The sequence below is a fragment of the Rana temporaria genome, chromosome 7 (assembly GCF_905171775.1).
Source record: "Rana temporaria chromosome 7, aRanTem1.1, whole genome shotgun sequence".
Classification (NCBI taxonomy): Eukaryota; Metazoa; Chordata; class Amphibia; order Anura; family Ranidae; genus Rana; species Rana temporaria.
Window position 1 is genome coordinate 68,968,042 of NC_053495.1, and position 21,536 is coordinate 68,989,577.

General features: G+C 45.6%; 1 protein-coding gene across 2 annotated transcripts in view; it reads right to left on the reverse strand.

The window, feature by feature from the left end:
• ZC3H7B (zinc finger CCCH-type containing 7B) overlaps positions 1–21,536 on the reverse strand; it is a 418,789-nt gene that overhangs the window by 297,143 nt on the left and 100,110 nt on the right. For both annotated transcript variants that reach the window (XM_040359565.1, XM_040359564.1), the window contains exon 7: positions 13,122–13,181. In XM_040359565.1, coding sequence (XP_040215499.1) covers positions 13,122–13,181 — 60 coding nt within the window. The remainder of the gene's footprint in view (positions 1–13,121; positions 13,182–21,536) is intronic.

Here is a 21,536-nt window from a genome sequence, read left to right on the forward strand (position 1 = left end):
CTGGCATCTGTTGTCACTGTTCTGGAGATCGGGGAGATCCAATCCAGGCCCTGTAAAAGGTTCGCCCCCTTCCTCCACCACCAAAGGGACCTCTTGATGTGAACCGGTATAGATATCAGGGAATCCAAGGATTCCGGTTTGTGGTCCCAAATGTTCAGTATGAACAGTTGTAGAGGTCGGAAATGCAGACCCGCCCACTGCACTGCAGGAAGACAAGATGTTAATAACCCCAGAGCTGACATGACTTTCCTTATCGGAAGCTGGCCACTGCTCTGAAGAAGTGATATTACATTGTCCACCTTCTGAACTTTTTCTATTGGGAGAAAAGTCATCTGTCTGGTTGAGTCCAGTACATATCCCAGAAAAATGACTCTTTGGGAGGGTGTCAGGCTGGATTTTTCCAGATTGAGTAACCAACCTAGGTTTTCCAGAATCCCCTTTGCAACCTGGAGGTCCTGGGACAACCATGTCGGGGAGTCTGCAAAAAATAGCAGATCGTCCAGGTAAGCTACCACCAGGATGCCCTTGAGACGTAGAAAGGCTAGTACCTCCACCATCACTTTGGTGAATATGCGGGGGGAAGAGGAGAGCCCAAAGGGGAGTGCTTTGAATTGCAGGTGAAACGTCCCCTCTCTGGACCTCACGGCCAGTCTGAGAAATCTCTGATGGCATTCCGCTATTGGGATGTGTAGGTAGGCATCCTTTAGATCTATGGATGCCATGAAGCAGTTCGGAAGGAGGAGTGTCCTCACGGAATAGATGGAATCCATCCGAAACCGTTTGTACGTGACCGAGGTGTTTAGAGGTTTTAAATTCAGTATAAGCCTGAATTTCCCTGAAGGCTTGCGGACCACAAATATGTGGGAGTAGAAGCCCTTTCCTATCTCCTCCGATGGAACCCGAACTACCACCTCCTGATCCTCCAACTCCTGAAGAGAGGAGATCAGAGCCACAGATTTCTCTTTGCACTGGGGCAAATTGGTGACTAAGAGTCTGGATGGGGGGGGACTTGAGAACTCTAGTCTGTACCCTCTCCTTATGATCCCCAGCACAAATTGGTTGCTGGTGATCGTCTCCCATTGTGGGAGAAAGGCCCCCAACCTTCCTCCCACCTTGACTCCGTCATTGAGGTTTTTTGGGGCGGTTCAGGAGCACGAAAAAGCGCCCCGGCACGGCCTTTCCCTTTTGGTCCCCAAAACTTTTTCTTTCCCTCAGGTTTGGGGACTTCCACCTTCTTTTGGGTCCAGAATTTTTTCTTTGCCTGTCCCCCAAATTTTTTCTTTAAGGGGAAAGCCTTCTTCTTGTCGGCTGTACGATCTAAGACAGCCTCCAAGCCTGGCCCAAATAATAAGTCTCCTGTAAGGGGGATCCCGCACAATTTAACCTTTGAGGCGCTATCCCCCTGCCATGTCTTGAGCCAGAGAGCTCTTCTTGCAGAATTAGATAGAGCTGCAGACCTGGCAGACATGCGGATTGACTCTGCTGAGGCGTCCACTAAATACCGCACGCCACTCAGTAAAGTTGGAAAAGAGGAAAGTATAGTCTCTTTAGGCGTTCCGGCCTCAATATGTGCCTTAATCTGTAAGAGCCAATGCTCTAGATTACGGGCCACCACTGTTGCTGCCATAGCTGGCTTAAGGTTCCCCTGGGAAGCATCCCAGGACTTTTTTAATAGCGAATCCATCCGCCTGTCCATGGGGTCTGAAAGGACCCCCATGTCCTCAAACGCCAAGTCCGTATGTCGGGATACCTGCGAAAAGGCAGCATCTAGTTTGGGGGATTTGTTCCACACTGAAGCCTCCTCTTCAGAAAAAGGAAACCTCCTCTTCAAAGAGTTTGAGAAGAAAGGTTTCCTCTCTGGGTCCTGCCATTCTTTTTTGATGGCATTGACCAGTACTTCATGGACTGGAAAAACCCTTTTCTTTTGTTCTCCCAAACCACTGTACATCTGGTCATGGAGTGACAGTGTCTTTTTCTCCTCAACTATCCCTAAAGTAGCGTGGATAGTTTCCAATAACTCTTCCACCTCTTCAAGGGAAAGCTTGTAGCGAGAGACTTTTGAGGGCCCTGCCTCTGTCTTCTCACTATCTGACTCCTCTTGGGAGCTAGAAGCGGCACTGTCTTGCTCCTCCTCAGCATCCTCTCTGATATCCGCAGGTTTCTCTCTACTCCCAGAGGGAAGAACCTCAGGATTCGGTGGAATTACCTGTTGCGCTACAGAAGGGCTGCTTTGGGGCAATTGAAAATTAGCAAAAATATCTTTAAACGATTGAAAGGTGCCAGAAAGCTCTTTCATAGAAGCTGCTAATTCAGATGCCTGCTCTGCCTCCCTTTCTTTAACCAGCCCCTCAATTCATCTCCTGCAAAGTGCTTTGTTCCAACTCTCACTAAGTGAAGATCTGCAGGAAGGGCATTTCTTCCTGCTGTGGGCTGATTTTTCTGTGGATTTCTGAAAAACACAGAAGAAAGTGGAGGCTAGATTAAAAGAGAGACCAGCGCATAACACAGGTAACCACCAGGAGTGTTCTAGGACCAACCACCACCAGGGTTCCAGACACACTACACTAACAAACTCCCCGACCACCAGGAGAAGAAAACAAAAAAAAAAAATCACCAGTGAAGCTGTACAACATAAGGGAACACCACCCCAGGGTTCTCCTTACCTTAGAGTGGCTGGTGCTGTCGTCATCCGGAGGTGCACGGGAAGCCTCTGCTTCCGACATCTCGCTGAGGAATGTGGTCGCGACTGCCTGCAAAAACGCCGACCCTACGGCTGAGAAGAGAGAGGCCGCACCAGCCCAGCGTCAGGCCTTTTTACACTGCAGCGTCCGGGACCAATGACGCGTATCCGGCGGAAGTGCCCGCCCCCCCCGGAACTGACGTCACTCGTCCTCCGGTCCGGCCCAGCTTCCTGGCCGACTGTGAATTCTCACAGGGAGCGTGCACCCCGCCTGCAGCGCCACCCCTGTGCGATTAGTAAATAGGCCTTCGCGGCTGAATCCACCCCAGGAATGTCCGCGGGACGCTACACGGCGATGTCCTGGGTAAGTGACTTCCCCAGTCAACCAGGACGCCATGCACTTAAAAAATAGCCCTGATCCCAGGGAGAACAGGTCCCCCCTCTCAGGAATACTGGCCTCAGCTTCCCCAGCTGTCTGGCCCTTGGCCCCAAGCGGTGTCTCCCCTCCGGAGGAAACACCATAAACTGAGGAGCTGAGGGAGGATGAGGCTTAAATTCTTAATTGGAAGGCGGTGTTTCCTGTGAGGGGAGGAGCCTGTGTCTCTCTACAGTACCTGTCCTGAAAGACGAACAGGGAAAATTGAATTTAATCTATCATATAATGTGCCTCTAGTTTCACTTTCAGTTTTAAAGGTACATACATGAAGTTCCGGGTGAGAGGTGAGTCGGGAAGACTCACAGAACAAAAACAAACAAAACCAGGGCAGTGTTTTGTTTTTAAAATGAATCTGATTGGTTCTGAGGAGTTTTAGACACACAGTAATGACAGCTTAGACCACCGTGAAAATCTCCCAGTACGATGGTTATAAGGAAACAGGCAACCAGGATATGTGGAGATCACAGCAGAATTACAGCTACTTCAAAGCAAAAACGAACAATGAGGACATGAAACCAGTACTGCAGTAAGGTAAAGGAAGCTATTTAGCTAAAAAAAAAAAAATTGTTAGTGACCCTTTAAGGCAGGGATATGCAATTAGCGGACCTCCAGCTGTTGCAGAACTACAAGTCCCATGAGGCATAGCAAGACTCTGACAGTCACAAGCATGACACCCAGAGACAGAGGCATGATGGGACTTGTAGTTTTGCAACAGCTGGAGGTCCACTAATTGCTTATCCTTGCTTTAAGGTATATTTATTATGAGATTAAAGGCAGATTCACACTGCAAACCTTAGTAGATAAGGCAATGCTGCATTCAGTTTAATACCATCATGTGCTGGAAGAAAATTCCCTTGTGCATGACAGGGTGTTCAAGGTGAACAAAGTTTTGCCTTATTAAATAAATACTGCCTGCTCATGCACACTTGCCATTGCAAACCAAGGGTTCTTTCACACACAAGCATCGCAGCCAGAAGGGGTTGTAAACATGCTTCGGCCACAGCAAATTTTGTAGTCCACTGCAACTGGCGGGCCGTATCGCTGCCAAACACAACCCATTCAAGTGAATAGGGCTGTGGCACAACTTTGTGCAATGCATGCAGCTGTGGCACAGGCCTTTTAGGGTTAACACAGGCAATAAAGAGGTGACATATCTCCTGCCAGCCCACCTGTGAACCTCCTTCTGAGAAGTGATCGACCGCAGATTGCTTTTTAGAGCTGCAGCAAGAACATTTTATGAGGGGGGAAAAAAAGGGGGGGGGGTAATTTGCTTCTGTATTTCTACCTGCAGTTCCTCTAAGGACAAAAACTCATCAGAACAGTGACAGTCTTGCTTAATTTTCCCACATACTAACTACCAAGCACTAGCTCAGAACTATGCACACAAAAAGGAGGTGACTGGAGCAATGATTAAACGTCACCCTCCAAATGCACCAAGGCTTTCCTGATTTGAAAGAAAAAAAAAAGAACATTTTACTAATCCCTACTCTATAGCAGAGTACTGGGACCACTTTAAAGTGAAGCCTTTATCCACTTTTTCCTTTCCTTTTCAGAAAAGACTGCTCTATGTCCCATCTAAGATTTCCATTGCTCTATGGAAGTCTCCACTTCTTGGATGGGGCAATTCCCCATTTACCCATTGTCCTAAATGCCACCCCCAGCTTGCAGAGAGGAGAATTTACTAAACGTGGAGCAAACAGAATCTGAAGCAGATTCTTGACAGTAGGGTTTTTAGCAAAATCTAAAAACACATATGCGTTTTTTGTAACTGAGCAGTGTGAAAGGTCCTTTAGTCACAAAGCAGTACAAAAGGAAAAGATAACCACAAGAGGAGCTGTGTCAGTCAACGAACTCAGAGAAAGGGATTTTACGGTGAATAATAAAAATCCTGTTTTCGCTTACGTTCATTGACGGACAAAGCTCTTCTTAAAGCAGGGGTTCACCCTAAAAACGAATTTCTAACATTAGAGCCAGCATACTAAGGACATTTACTGTATGCAGGTCTTTTTTTTTTCTTCTCCTTACATACCGTTCTATTCTGATTTTGTCCAGGGCTTCCGGGTTCTGATGACTGCGGGACTGGGCGTTCCTATCCCTTCCTCAGGCTTCTGATGACTGCAGGACTGGGCGTTCCTATTCTTGGATTACACGATTGACAGCTTGTGAAACAGTTACCCTGTCGCACAATGCGCATCACCAGATTTCCAGAAATAGCCGAGCTGCGAGTCGGCACTATACAGCGCCTGCGCAGTCAGCTCTACACGGCAGGTGCTGTATAGTGCCGACTTGCAGCTCGGCTATATCTGGAAATCTGGTGACGCGCGTTGTGCGACAGGGGAACTGTTTCACAAGCCATCAATCACGTAATCCAAGGATAGGAAAGCCCAGTCCGGCAGTCATCAGAACCCAGAAGCCCTGGACAAAAATCAGAATATAACAGTATGTATGGAGGGGGAAAAAAAAAAAATGAACTGCATACAGTAAATGTCCTTAGTATGCTGGATGTAATGTTAAAAAAAAAATTTTGGTGAACCCCCCGCTTTAATATTGACTGTAGGGATGTCCCAAAGCCGCGCCTCAATGAAGTGTGGTAAAGCAACAGAAGAGAAAACAGGCAAACCACATAACCACCCGAAAGGGAAAACAAGTGAACCTAAAAACCTGCATCCTGCAAAACCCTAAAAAAGGTATGCATAGACAACCAGGTAGCCGCCTTGCAAACTTGAGACACAGAGGCCTGATATCACACAGCCAGGAGGCACTAATCGTAGAGCTGCACGATTCTGGGAAAAATTATAATCGCGATTCTTTTGCATAAAATGAAGATCGCGATTCTCAAAAATGTATTTATTTAAAGTCATTTTCAACACAAAACAGAGCTTATGTGTTTAAATACAGTATATTTAAATCTGACGGACTGTTTACATGTTAAATTTTAAAAGCCACAGCAAACCCGCTGACCTTACATGCTTGCTAATGTGAAAGAACAGCTCTGATTTTCACATTTAATTAAATGTGAAAATCAGAGGTGTTCTGTCACATTAGTAAGCATGTAAGGTTTGCTGCTGCTTTTAAAATTTAACATGTAAACAGTCCGTCAGATTTACATATACTGTATTTAAGCACATAAGCTCCATTTTGTGTTGAAAATAACTGTGAAATCTAAAACTCCGATGGGTGTAACAAGATGTCCGCTTGCCCCCTTCTCACTAACATTACTGTGCAGGAGTGTGGGGTGGAGCAAGATGGCGGCGACAAAACGTCACTTCCCGACGCGACAGCCGCTGGGTGTACCAAGATGGCCGCCGCTTGGGAGGCTAGGCCGAAGCCGGGGACTTTTCTATGGCTGCACCCGAGTAGCGGTACCGCTCGATCGGCGCCATTTGCGTTCCACGCTGGATGCAGGTCATCCAGCCTGGAGATCGCGGGGGGGGGGGGGGGTGGATCGAGACCGCAATCTTTTCACGATTAATCGTGCAGCTCTAACTAATCGCACTGCTAGATTGTGCCATGACAGGGAAGGGAGAAGCCAGACCCTGGATGGCATAAGCCCATTATAGACAAGGGGGGGTGTAATGGCGCTTGCAAAAATAACTTATTTAAACTAGATAACCAATATCAATTTTCAATAATTTCCAGAATGCGAATAAATTGTCAGGCAAGTAAGCTCCACCTATTCCTGTGTAAAATGTGTTCCACTCCGGATGAAATCAAATACCTACCCGACATTAACCAGGTAATGTGGAGAGTAATGAGAGTGAATAATGATAAATAAGAAAAACAAAGTGTGCCAGTGACAAGCACAGTGTTCATAGCAAATAAATAGTAATCTGGAATTGTTCAGATAAAAATACCAGCAATAACTTTCTTCAAAAAACATATAACATATAAAGTGCAAATATGCTCAAACCAATCCAAAGTGCATAGTGCAATAAATGAGATAATGAATAATGTCCATAAAAGTGAAAAACATCAAAAGTGGAAAAATATAAATATATATAAAAATATAAATAAAAATTCCAATCCATGCATAAGTGAAAAAAACTCAATCCATAAATGACTGCAGTGAAAAAATGTGTCCCATATAATTCACCAAGGAATTAAAAACATCAATAAAAATATCAAAAAACAACTGTCTGCCTGAGCCAACAAGAAATGTTGGCAGAGGAGGTCTCTGTCCACAATAAAACAGGGAATCCAAGCTCCTGAAGGAAGCCATAGTAGATAGGTACACATGAACTGCCCAGACCACATACAAGGAGTGCAGTGCAACCTGCCTTGTGTGAAGAGGGAGTGGACAAAAGGGTAGGACAATATCCTCATTCAGGTGAGAATCAGACACTACCCTCAGCAGGAAATAACTTACAGGATAAGGCAGCTATCGCACCAGGATGAGAACTAAGAAGGCGCACTTCTGGGAGAGCGTGGGCAAACACATTTCTCTAATAGAAGCTTCTGAAGGACTGAAAAAATCATGTGCAGGTCCCAAAGTGGCAACAAAGCCACGCGCTAAACCCGGTGGACAAGGCGAGTAGCCAAGACCCTTATGGTACTTACGGCAAGTTTTTAGTCAATTTCCCTTTAAAAAGGAAGGCCAAACTCTGAGCCACCAAGAAAGAATGGGGATATAGCTCCGCAGCCTTACAACACAAAATGAAAGCCTTTCAAGTGCAATGATAAATCTTTGAAAAAGTATATTTATGGGCTGTGAAGGATGCTTCAGATTAAAATTTTCCCTGCTTGGTTAATGCTGTGTTAGAAGGTGATTTCAGGTGTGACTCACTCCTCTAACAGACTATTGATATGTTAATGACCCATCCTCAGCCAGCTCCCTATTTCAAAGGGTTAATTGATCTATTGTGTGTGTGAAGAAGCCCTGTGGTTACTGTTTACTGTGATTAGAAGGGGCTCATGTTAATTATTCTGATTGCTTCATTATGGTAATTATCCCTTCTATCCACGGGGCCAAGCTGTCTAGATAATGTATTCTGTTTGAACTAGTAATTAACGTCACTGATGTCAGTATCTAAAGAAATGTCGTCAGGGTCGGCTCCGTCGTGTCTGCCTAATCATCTGTATGGGAGCCCCACTGGGTGAGGGGGTGGAGATTTGTCATTGTAACAGTTGGTAAATTACATATAATGTGTGGCTTATTGGGGCGATTCCAGGAATGTTCCTCGTCATGGAATATTGGGTAATGCTCTTTATGGAAGAAGGGAATATTTGACGGGGATATCATTCTAATACCGTCACATGGGACTTCAGCATGTTAGGAATCACTGAGCCCGACAACTTCCTGTCTCTCAAGACCTGGCTTTCAATGTCAAAACTGTCAAAGCCAGCGATGGTAAAACCGGGTTAAAGATCGTCCCTTAGGACATAAGATCTTCCCATAGGGACAGCCTCCTAGGAGCGTCCACGGCCAGTCACACCACAGCGGCTTACCAAAAGACGAGGCCAGTCCAGTGCTACCAGGATGATGGGACTCCTTTCAGCCTCTGCCCTGCACAGCAGATGAGGGAAAAGCCAAAGAGAAGTAAAGGTAGAATGTATAAAAAAATTTGGTTTGCACCAGAACTCCCGAACAGAGAAAAAAGTTCCAACATGAACCCTATTGAAGTCTACGGGAGCCCAACCTGAAAAATAAAAAGTCCTAATTTTGAAGGGTTATATGCAAATAATTAGGGGGGTGGGTCCAGGTACTGCCCTGGGAGACATGTTTCAATAAAAAAATAATAATAATAATAATAATAATAATAATAATAATAATAATAGTAAATTTGTTTTCACAGGAGCAGCAATTTTAAATAATGCTTAAAGTGCAACAATAAAAATTAAAAATTATTTTATATTTAGTGCAGGGGGGGGGGGGTCTCTTAATCTGCCTGTAAGGTGGAGCATCTGTAGCATGTATAGCTGTAGCTGCAGCGAACATGAAATTTCTAAAAAAATAAATAAAAAAAATTAATGACATAAAAATTGCCGGCAATAATTGTCAATGCCACTGCCAGGTAATTAAAACATGTTTTAAAAAAAAAAAAAAAGGGGGGGTCTGGATGGATTTTAAGAGGGGACCACACACCAAAATGTATAACAAAAAAACACAGAATCCCAAAATCCATGCCAGACCCTTATCCGAGCATGCAGCCTGGCAGGTCAGGAAAGGGGAGGCACAAGTGAGTGCCCTCCCTCCTGAACCATACCAGGTCACATAGGTAGGGTGGGTGCTTTGGGGCAGAGGGGGGCACTGCCCCTCACCTTAAAAGCACCTTGTCCCCATGTTAAAGGGGACAAGGGCCTCATGCCCCACAACCCTGTGCTGTGGTTGTGGGTGTCTGCAAGCAGGGGGGGGGGATTGACAATTCCTTTTTTTTTTAAAGTGTCCCCCCATGTAAATCCACCATTAATCACAACGTCCGCTGCACCAGAGAAAAACAAAACAAAAAACGCTCTCCGCTGTTGACCAAAGGCAAACAGCTCAATGCCTGGCTTGCCAGTTTTTTTTTTATAGTTGAGAGCGGGGCCACCTGGCGACATTACCTGGGGGCACTGGCTCCTTCTGACATCACAGACACAGCATGCACCGGTCAGTGAAGTCACAAAGGGGGTGGTGCCACCAGGTGATGTTGCCAGGTGGCTCCTCACCTTACCCATATAAGAACCGTGAAATGGCAAGCCAGGCATTCAGAGGTTTCCATTCATTCACAGTGGAGCTTTTTTTTCCCAGGTCTGGTGGTGGTGGCATGATTGACGATGGATCTAAATCGGAGGACACTAAAAAATAAAAAAATCTAACCAACCAAGGAATTGTCAGAAATGTTTATTACTTCTTGACAATTTTTTGGTGAATGGATAGGCGTACTATGTACCCCATACTCATGGGTAGGCTGTGATCTGGGGGTCTCCTTGTTAAAGGGGGCTTCCAGATTCTGATAAGCCCCCAACCCACAGACCCCCACAATCACAGCCCAGGGATGTGGGGATGAGGCCCTTGCCTCCATCAACATGGCGGCAACGTGCTTTGGGTACCCCACCCCCATGTTGAGGGCATGTGCCTGCCAGGCTGCGTCCACGGATAAGGGTATGGAATTTTGGAGGGGGGCCCACGCTGTTTATTTTTCTTTACATTTTTGGCACTTTTTTTTCACTTTATTGCCAGCAATGGCATTTCTTTGTTTTTTATTCAGCTGTCAGCAGGGAAGTCCATTGGCAGCTAATGACGCATAAATTGTCAACGCCGTGGCCAGTCCCGCTCTTTGATAACCAGCTATTCACTGCGCCCTGATCGGGAAAAGTTTTGCCCAATTATGGCTTAGAATGCATTGTGCAGCACACAGTGCACTGCAGGGCGTTTGGCGGGGCGAATACCCGCCCAGCGCTTTGCAGATTCAGGTGCTCCCCCAATGGGCGTACATGCAAATGTTCAAGCCAAACCCATTCACACAACTCTGGTATATAGCAGAGAGGGTGGGGCCAGTGAAGCTACGCCCACTGAAGGATTCTGGAGGCCCCCAGAATGGCTGCCGCACTCTTCATGCTGCCTAGATGGGGGACATGGATCACCGCCGGTGCATTGTCCGAATTAATTCTGACTTGGCGTCCACAAAGCAGCTTTGTCTACTGATCTAGACCAGGGATCCTCAAACTACGGCCCTCCAGCTGTTGCAGAACTACACATCCCATGAGGCATTGTAAAACTCACATTCACAGACATGACTAGGCATGATGGGAATTGTAGTTCCTGAACAACTGGAGGGCCATAGTTTGAAGACCCATGATCTAGACCTAGCCTGATTGCTCGAAGTTCCAGCACACATTGATCGGTAGTCGAGTCTCCTCCAGCATCCTTGCCATAACCTCAATCCAGTACCCCCCCTCATTCACAGCTGGGCAGACTGGCATCTGCAGTTACTACTGTCTTATGCAACAGGAGAAACAACTTCCCAACCAGAACCGAGCAAACCACTAGACCCTGGTCCAGCTGAATCCCATTGTCCAAGGACAGTGGAGACTTATTCCACTTGAACAAGGCTTCTTTCTAAAGACCCATCGCGTGGAACTGCGCATGCAGGACTGCTTCAAAAAAGGTGGACACCATGAGCCACAGCACCTGCTTGCGGGATCACAGGAAAGCCCGCCTGTGGAGCAGAGAAGGGTTTTATAACAGCTAGGACTGCCTATAGGCAATGCAGAGCTCTTTGTCGGTCTAGTGTCCTACTCTAGTAGGTGGCACTGTAAACCCTACGGTTAAGATGAGCTGTGTCCATCAATGAACACAAAAAGGGAAAGAAAAAAATAAATACATATCTACAATACATGCACATCTTCCTATAATATGCGACTCTTCATTCTTAAGTAAATTGCCTGTAGATTCTGCTAAAAATCCAGTGAACTTCCAAAATCCTGCAGACAGCTGTTAATGCTGCCTGTGCTGCACCAAAACCCCAAGCAGTATTGTCAGCTTTTCAATAAAATCTTTGGTAAAAGAAAAAACGAGCAAACAATGTGGCACATACATGGATAGGATCAAAAACATAACGGAACCAAGTTGTGGGATGGCCAAAAGACAAATAGAACACACCCACTCAGGGGTTGATAACGGCATACAAAACAAGTTGTACATATAAAAAACGTAAAGAAAAATAAAACAAGGGGGGCCCGATTAACAGAAAAAGTGAGTCAAGCATGAGGTATAGGAAAACCTACAACTATGTCCCAGTGTGGTCAGCCAAAGTTCACATACAATAGATGAAAAAGAAATCACTGCTCTAGGATACCAATCAGAAAGTCTTCTCACCTGATCCAAAGCCACGGGTGCTGGTTTACTAAGCTATGAATAAGCACTAAAGTTTGGTGTGAAACGCGTCAACTTTTTACCCCGTCTGCTGTGGCATGCTTTTTGTGCGTTTTCTGATTTTACAATAAAAGCAACTTATTTTTGGAGTGCGGCTGTCCAAAAAGTTTTTCCTTCATTTTGCATCACATACAATAGAGGTTGATAAACAGGCCCAACAGATTATCTTACAATCAAGTACTGGTGGCTTGCCCAGCAAAGTCCCATTGCAAGACAAAGCAAAAAGCATGGTTTCCTGTGAAGACAGTTCCCTATATGCAGTACTTTTTTTTCAGCATAGTTGTAACACAAACCACATAACACTGCTGCAATTAAGAGAACTGTATTAAAATGTCACTTATTTCGTTAAAGTTCTGCGACTGTGTCCGTAACACACGCCAGTTGTCTAGATTCAGCAAGCTCCCTGGTGTGAAGCACATTGAAAGATTGTAATATATTCCAGCTTTCCATTTTGTTCTTGGTTTAGATACGCTTTAAGGCTTCATCCATAACAGGTTGACATAAAGACCAACTTTAACTCTTAGGCCCCTTTCACACAGGGCAGAGTCCGCTCAGCGGGGGATAGCTCCGACAGGTCTGTCTCTGCTCACTGTGCAAAGATGGACTTAGTCAAAGCCCCACTGTTTTCTATAGGAAGATCGGAAGAAAACGGACAGCATGTCCGTTTTCATCAGATCGATGTATGGCAAATGTATCGGCCATCCGTCTGTTATTAGCGGATCTTGTCGGATTGGATGGTAGGCGGGTGTCAGCGGAGATCCAGCGGCCATCTGCCTGCCAATACAAGTCAATTGGTGGCCCACTCAGATCCGCCTGTAAGAAAAGGCAGATCTTTCTGGGATGATCGTGTGAAAGGGGCCTTAGACTTGTCGTTCCCAAACAAGATACACTATACTAGGACTAATCAAACAAAAATGAGGGAGTAAAAATAATAAAAGGTCAAACAATAAAGGACTAGAAATTAAAGCTAGCTTGTGCAAAAAAAAAAAAAAAAAAAAAAAAAAACAGCAAGACAGATTTTTTATTTATAAATGCAAAGGGAAAAAAAAAAATATAGATATAGATATAGATATAGAGATAGATAGATAGATAGATAGATAGATAGATAGATAGATAGATAGATAGATAGATAGATAGATAGATATCATTACCTTGCTGTCTGCAGACAAAGATATTCCATTGGTGAGCAAGCCAAATTTCTCTAGTTCTTGCTGTAAAAATAACAGGAAAAATGTTTAATTAGAACTTTATTCTTGCTATTTAAAATATTAGGCAATACAGTTCTTTGGCAGAGACTGAGCTTTTTCATGTCTGTTCTGCCCAAAAAAAACGTTTATTTAAACTTATTGTTATTGTCACCTGGTTGCAGTCACACACGCTTCACACCATCTGAACCAAATAGGTTTATCGTGGTTTCATTAGACCACAGGACATTGTTCCAGTAATCCATGTTCTTAGGGGAAAAAACAGAACTGCGCGAATAATCACACTAAATTAACAGACTATAGGCGGCAGCTAGCGTGCGATACACAGATAAAAATACAAGAACAAAAAAGCCCCGCCACAAAATTTAAAACACTCTTGATAGGAAACTCAGAGTATGGTATATAGAAAAAGTCCATATATAAAGTAACATGAATCACTTAAGTAAAAGTCCGGCGTGGCTTTTTTGTTCTTGTAATCCATGTTCTTAGTCTACTTGTTTACAGCAAAACCGTTTGCAGGCTGTCTTGAGCATCATCTTTAGAAGAGGCTTCCTTCTGGGGTGACATTTTATGCAATGTGCGGCGTATAGTCTTAGCGCTGACAGGCTGCCCCCCCCCCCCCCCCATTCAACCTCTGCAGCAATGCTGGCAGCACTCATACAACTATTTCACCTACTATGTAACTATAATGCAACTTCATGGCCTAAAAGCAAAACGCTGTGTGATGGAAAACACTGCACATCAATCTGAACACACTATCCCCACGTGAAACATGGTGGTGGCAGCACCATGTTGGAGATGTTTCTCTTCAGCAGGGGCAGGGAAGCTGGAAGAAGCCAAGTATAGGGCAATCTTAAAAAAAAAAAAACATGTTAGAGTTAGCAAAATATTTCAGACTGGGGCGGAGGTTCACCTAGCAGGAAAACTATCCCAAACATACAACCAGAGCTACAATAGAATGGTTTAGAGCAAAGCATACAGTGGGGATCGAAAGTTTGGGCACCCCAGGTAAAAATTTGTATTAATGTGCATAACAAAGCCAAGGAAAGATGGAAAAATCTCCAAAAGGCATCAAATTACAGATTAGACATTCTTATATGTCAAAAAAAAGTTTGATTTTATTTCCATCATTTACACTTTCGAAATTACAGAAAACAAAAAAATGGCGTCTGCAAAAGTTTGGGCAACCTGCAGAATTTATAGCATGCACTGCCCCCTTTGCAAAGCTGAGACCTGCCAGTGTCATGGAATGTTGTCAAGCATCGTCTGGGAAGACCAGGTGATGTCAATCTCAAAGGTTTTAAATGCCCAGACTCATCTGACCTTGCCCCAACAATCAGCACCATGGGTTCTTCTAAGCAGTTGTCTAGAAAACTGAAACTGAAAATAGTTGACGCTCACAAAGCTGGAGAAGGCTATAAGAAGATAGCAAAGCGTTTTCAGATGTTATTATCCTCTGTTCGGAATGTAATTAAGAAATGGCAGTCATCAGGAACAGTGGAAGTTAAAGCAAGATCTGGAAGACCAAGAAAAATATCAGACAGAACAGCTCACAGGATTGTGAGAAAAGCAATTCAAAACCCACGTTTGACTGCACGATCCCTCCAGAAAGATCTGGCAGACACTGGAGTTGTGGTATTCCACTATAAAAAAAGAGATACTTGTACAAATATGGCCTTCATGGAAGAGTCAGAAGAAAACCTCTTCTATGTCCTCACCACAAAAATCAGCGTTTGAACTATGCAAATGATTGTTATGGCTTCCCCCTAAACTGCGTCCTCCTGTTAGCCCTCTTAAGCTTCACAGTCTGAAATTATGGGATTCGATTCGGTACTCGGGCAAACTTATGTCTCCATTCCTGCCTCTACTTCCCCTCCTGAATAATCCCATGTTCCCGCCTGGCTCAGAACAACCCCGTGTTTTTTTCTTGGCATGGGTTCTCATTAGTTCATCACTTCTTCGCACCCAAGCGTTTCCCTTGTGGTCATCGATTCATGAGACCCATGATGCTCCGTCTACCGAATTTTTTCGCTATATTCAGCTGCGACACTGGATAAACTCCCTTCGCTGGTACTGGGTCCCAGCTCGCATTGCCAAGTCGAACCCTTCGTGTGCTGGCGGGTGCTTTCGAGGTTGTGGTCAACGAGGAGATGAACTGCACATATGGTGGTCCTGCCCCCGCTTAGTTAGATTCTGGTCAAGGGTCTTTGGCCTATTATCTTCCCCATTTCATGTCCCCTTCCGTAAGGACGCCAGATATGCATTACTCCATTGCCTAGTCCCAGGCTTTTTCTCTCACCAGCAGAAGTTAGCTACATACCTATTTATCGCTGCCAAGCGGACAATAGCGAGGGCCTGGAAAAAAACCTTCTGTTCCATTCCCAGAGGTCAAGAATACCCTGACGACTCTTATGATCCATGAAAAGATGTCTAGCGTCCTCCATGACTCTCATGCTAAATGTCTTAAGGTATGGGCCCCGTGGTGGTCCTATACACTCCCTAGTTTGCACCCATCTAGTCTGGGGCTCTAAATGTAATTTGTCCTTATTTCCAGCCTGAGGCTTCTTTCTTTCTCTCTGTGTTTGAGCTTTTGCTCGCTGTTCTGCTTTTTTCTTCCTTTCTTTCTTCCTTTGTTGTGCAAGGGTTTTTTTTTGTTTTGTTTGCGTTTTATTTTTTTCTCCCCCGTTTTGCAGACAACTCCGCCCCCTCCCCCTTTTACCTGCCTTGGCCCCTGGGCCTTTTGGCTCAGGCATATCGCACTGCCCCCCGGCTGGGGAGACGGTGGTAATTTGTAATTAGTTCTTTTAATAGTATGTTTTCTACTATGTGCTTTATGTATACTTTTGCTTTATGTCCATTTCCCCTGCGTGGGAATTTGTCGATTGTTTTTCCTCTTTTTTTATATATTTAATAAAAATATTGTACCAGAACTATGCAAATGAACATATAGACAAGCCTGATGCATTTTGGAAACAAGTTATGTGGAACGATGAGGTTAAAATAGAACTTTTTGGCCGGAATGAGCAAAGGTACGTTTGGAGAAGAAAGGGCACAGAATTTAATGAAAATAACCTCTGTCCAACTGTTAAGCATGGGGGTGGATCAATTAAGCTTTGGGGTTGTATTGCAGCCAGTGGCACAGGGAACATTTCACGAGTAGAAGGAAAAATGGATTCAATAAAATTTCAGCAAATTTTGGATGGTAACTTGATGCCATCTGTAAAAAAGCTGAAGTTAACGAGAGGATGGCTTCTACAAATGGATAATGATCCTAAACACACCTCAAAATCCACGGGGGATTACATCAAGAGGCGTAAACTGAAGGTCTTGCCATGGCCTTCACAATCTCCTGACCTCAACATAATTGAAAATCTATGGATAGACCTTAAAAGAGCAGTGCGTGACAGACAGCCCAGAAATCTCAAAGAACTGGAAGACTTTTGTAAGGAAGAATGGGCAAAGATACCTCAAACAAGAAATTAGACTCTTGGCTGGCTACAAAAAGCGTTTACAAGCTAGAATACTTGCCAAAGGGGGCAGTACAAGATATTAACTCTGCAGGGTGCCCAAACCTTTGCAGACGCCATTTTTTAGTTTTTTGACATATATTATAAGAATGTCTAACCTGTAATTTGATGCCTTTTGGAGATTTTTCCATCTTTCCTTGGCTTCGTTATGCACATTAAAGGGTCACTAAAGGAAAACATTTTTTTTGCTGAAATGACTGTTTACAGGGTATAGAGACATAAAAGTTAACGGATTCCTTTTAAAAATGATTAAAAATTGAATTTAATCCATCATATAATGTGCCTCTAGTTTCACGTTCGGTTTTAAAAGGTACATACATGAATTTCCGGGTGAGAGGTGAGTCGGGAAGACTCTCAGAACAAAAACAACAAATCCAGGGCAGGGTTTTGTTTTTAAAATTAATCTGATTGGTTCTGAGGAGTTTTAGACACACAGTAATGACAGCTTAGACCACCGTGAAAATCTCCCAGTACCATGGTTATAAGGAAACAGGCAACCAGGAAGTGTGCAGAATTACAGCTACTTCAAAGCAAAAACGAACAATGAGGACATGAAACCAGTACTGCAGTAAGGTAAAGGAAGCCATTTAGCTAAAAAACGGAAAATTGTATCATACTTACCAGTAATTTTCCTTTCCTGGTGCCTATCCATGGCAGCATACTAGTGATAGAGCTCCGCCTCGACTCCTCCCTCAGGACTAGTGAATAGAATAAATTAAAGGCATAGCCCCTCCCCCAACATTCTCCGTAATATAGAATACCGAGGGTGGGAGCGTATGCTGCCATGGATAGGCACCAGGAAAGGAAAATTACTGGTAAGTATGATACAATTTTCCGTTTTCCTGGTGCCTCCATGGCAGCATACTAGTGATAAATAACTAGCTTGACGCGGGTGGGATAATGCTTAACAATAAGAGTTTTTAATTAGAAGAGGACATAGCAGCCTGAACTGCCCTTCTTCCGAACTCCACCGTTGTAAGAGCTCCTGGGTCAATATGGTAGTGCCTGAGAAACGTGTTACGAGACGACCAGGTGGCTGCCCTGCACACCGTCTCCAGCGATACATTAGCCCTTGTTGCCCAGGAAGTAGCGACTGCTCTAGTGGAATGAGCATTCACTCGAGATGGAGGCTCCATATTCTTCGCCCTGTAGGACCTCTGTATCAGCTTCACAACCCATGATGCCAGAGTCCTGATGGAGGCTTCCTTGCCCCTGTGTTTACCAAAAGGTATGATGAACAGTCTCTCCGAGATTCTGAAGGAACTGGTGGCCTCTAGATAGGCCTTGAGTGTTCTGGACACATCCAGTTCGTGGCAGGATTCTGTATCTGTATCTGTGAATATTGGTAGAGCCCAAGGTTCCAGCAGGTGGCTTGTAGAGGCGACCTTCGGCATGAACCCTCTAAGTGGGCGAAGTTCCACCCTGTCAGGGAAGAAGGAGATGTGGTCTTCCCCAATTCCTAAGGAGTGGAGTTCTGAGATCCTCCTACCGGAGGTGATGGCTAGCAGAAACGTTGTTTTCAACGTTAGGTTCCATAGAGTTATTTGTTCTACTGGAGCAAAAGGTTGGATTGACAGAGCCTCGAGGACCAGAGACAGATCCCATTTAGGAAAGGATCGTCTAGCAGGTGGACGGATCTTCAGGACGCCTTTAAAGAAGATGACTAGTAAAGGATCTTCTGCCCACCTTCTACTGGTTGCGGCTGAGATTGCTGCTACCTGAACCTTGAGGGAGCTTAGACTAAGGCCTAGGTCAAGTCCTGTCTGAAGGAAACCTAATACATGGTTTGTAGAGGGAACGATAGGATCAAAGCCGTTATCGGCTGCGTAGGACAAGAATTTATCCCAGATCTTCGAATATATAGTATTCGTTGTAGGTTTCCTGGCCTTTAGGAGGGTTGAGATGACCCCTGACGAGCAGCCTAGGGACTCGAACCTTCGCCTCTCAACTTCCAGACTCGAAGGTCCAACCTCTGAGGGTTTGGGTGAAGCAGTTTGCCCTGCAGCAGAAGTTGAGGGAATGCTGGAATCTTGACTGGCGGACTCACACTGAGACGCATGGCAAGTGGAAACCAAGGTCTCTTCGGCCAGTACGGGAGTATCGTCAGTACCTGAACTGATTCCCTGAGTAACCTCAGGAGAAATTTGAATATCAGTGACCGCGGAGGGAAGGCATATGCCGTGGAGAACCTCCATGGGCATGTCAGGGCATCCACTGCTTCGGCTTGCGGATGTGGAAACCGGGAGACAAATCTGTCCAGTTTGGCGTTCTCCGAAGAGGCGGACAGGTCCACCTGTGGGGGATCCCAAGAGTTGGCAATCTGACGGAACACCCGCGGGTGGAGCGTCCACTCGTTGTTGTCCGAGAATCTCCTGGACAATGCGTCTGCTTCCGTATTCAGCCTGCCTGGGAGGTATACCGCTCGAAGGTCCAGGAGGTTCTTCTCTGCCCAAAGCATGATCGGCTCTACTTCCTTGAGGAGTGACCTGCTGCGCGTGCCCCCCTGCTTCTGCAGATAAGCAACCGCTGCCCTGTTGTCTAGGCGAAGCAGAATCCTCTGACCCTTGACTTGGGATGTCAGGGAAGTTAGTGCCATAAAGGCTGCCCTCAATTCTAGGATGTTGGACACTACGCCCTGGGTGGAGAATGACCATTTCCCCTGTACTCTGGATTCCCCGCAATGGGCTCCCCAGCCCTGTCCGCTCGCATCGGACGTAATTGTGGTCCAATGAAGGGACCCCAAGTGACGGGGTCTGGAGAGGTTCTCTGGATCTGTCCACCATTGAAGACTCCTGCGCATCAGTCCCGTAATCAGGATCGTCTGGGACAGTCGACGTTTCCTCCACTGCGCCAAGAAACCAGTCTGAAAGAATCTCAGGTGCCAATGGGTCCATGGGACCATGGGGATGCAGGCAGACATAGTGCCAATGAGGCTCAGGCATTGTGAGGCCGTTAAAACCGGGCTCTGGATGACTTTGATCATTTTCTGGATGATAATCTCCCTCTTTGGTGGTGGTAACGACACTGTACCCCTCAGGGTGTTGAATGCTGCGCCCAAGTAGACCATCTGTTGAGTTGGTGTGAGCTGGCTCTTGTCTAGGTTGACTAACCACCCTAACTCCCTTAGAGTTTGGAGCAGAATGTTTCGATGGCACATCAGTTGCTCTGGACTGCTTGCAAGGAGTAGGATGTCGTCCAGATAATGATACACCCTTAAGCCCTTCTCCCTCAGGGGGGCTAGGGCAGATAATAGGATCTTGGAGAATACCCTGGGAGAGGTGCACAGCCCAAAGGGTAGAGCTTGGAACTGAAGGTGAGTATGACCCACTGCAAATCTCAGGTATTTCTGCAATGTAGGCTGGATTGGAACATGCAGGTATGCGTCCTGGAGATCGACTGAGATCATCCAATCCAACGGCTGGACTGCTTGAATTATTGTCTGCAAGGATTCCATCTTGAAGCTCTTGGTGTGAATATACTGGTTGAGACTCTTCAGGTCTATCCCAGGCCTCCATCCGCCCGTCCTCTTGGGGACGAGGAATAAGGTGGAGTAAAAACCCGTGAATTGCTCTGCCAAGGGCACAGGAATGGCTGCTTCCTGAAGCTGGAGTGACACTAGAAAATCTTTTAGAGCTTGAGCTTTCAGAGGAGAAGATGGAATTTCTGTTCTCTTGAACGAGCTTCGAGGTGGAGTTTGAAAAAACTTCCAAGAGTGCCCCCATTGGATAGTGGACAGAACCCAGGGGTCCTGGCAATGGGTGGCCCAGGCCGAGGTAAAATGTTTTAGCCTGGCTCCCACCGGGAGTGTCAGGGATGGTTTGGCGTCAAAAAGACTGCTTTTGCTCCTGAGGAGCCGGAGGGGCTTTCATCATCCTGTTCAAGAAGGATTGCTGAGTGCCTCTCCAAGGTCTTCTGTTGTCTCTGAATTGACCCGAATTTCTGAAGTCTCTTGGATCCGAGCGGCGGAACCTAGAGGGACCGCCTCTGAATCTTCGTGTTCTCCTGTCCAGTGGAAGCATACCAGACTTCCCTCCTGACAGCCTAGAGATTGCATTATCCATCTTATCTCCAAAAAGCGCCTTTCCATCAAAGGGAATCTTGCACCAGCTCTGTTTGGATGAAAGGTCAGCTGACCAAGGTTTCAGCCATAAGGCCCTCTTTGCCATCACAGAGTGTAGCATAGATCTTGCCGAGCATCTAATGGTGTCAATGGCAGCCACTCCAACAAAATCTGCCGATAGCCTGAGTTCCTCCAAGGCTTTTATTATGTCTTCTGTAGGAACGTTCTGACGCAGAGCAGTCTCAATGTTATCTGTCCATGACCTAATGGCATTAGAGACTGACGTGAGGGCGATGGCCGGTTTACAAGCCGCTCCTGCCGCTAAGTAGCTCCTCTTTAGTTCCAAGTCAATACGCCTGTCTAGGGGATCCTTGAAGGAGGTGGAATCCTCCATTGGTAAGGTCACATTTTTTGCAAGTCGTACTACTGATGCATCCACTACAGGCATGGAGTTTAGCGCCTGTGTTCCAGACTCTGGTAAGGGATACAACTTGTTGAGCCGGCTCAAAGAGAACTTTTTATCAGGCTTTGCCCATTCGTTAAGAATGACCTGGCTAATTTCCCCCATTAATGGGAAAAGAATCTGCTTCCTCTTGAGCAAAGGAAAATAGCTTGTCGCCTCCTGAGGGGGATCATCCGCCTCTTTCCAGGAGATTGCTGACTTGACTGCCTGGATAAACGGGTTTACCAGGGAAAAGCTGAACCCTGAGGGCTCTGACTCCTCTGCTGAGTACTCCGAGTCATCTCCGGGTGAGGAGTCTCTGCCTGACCGAT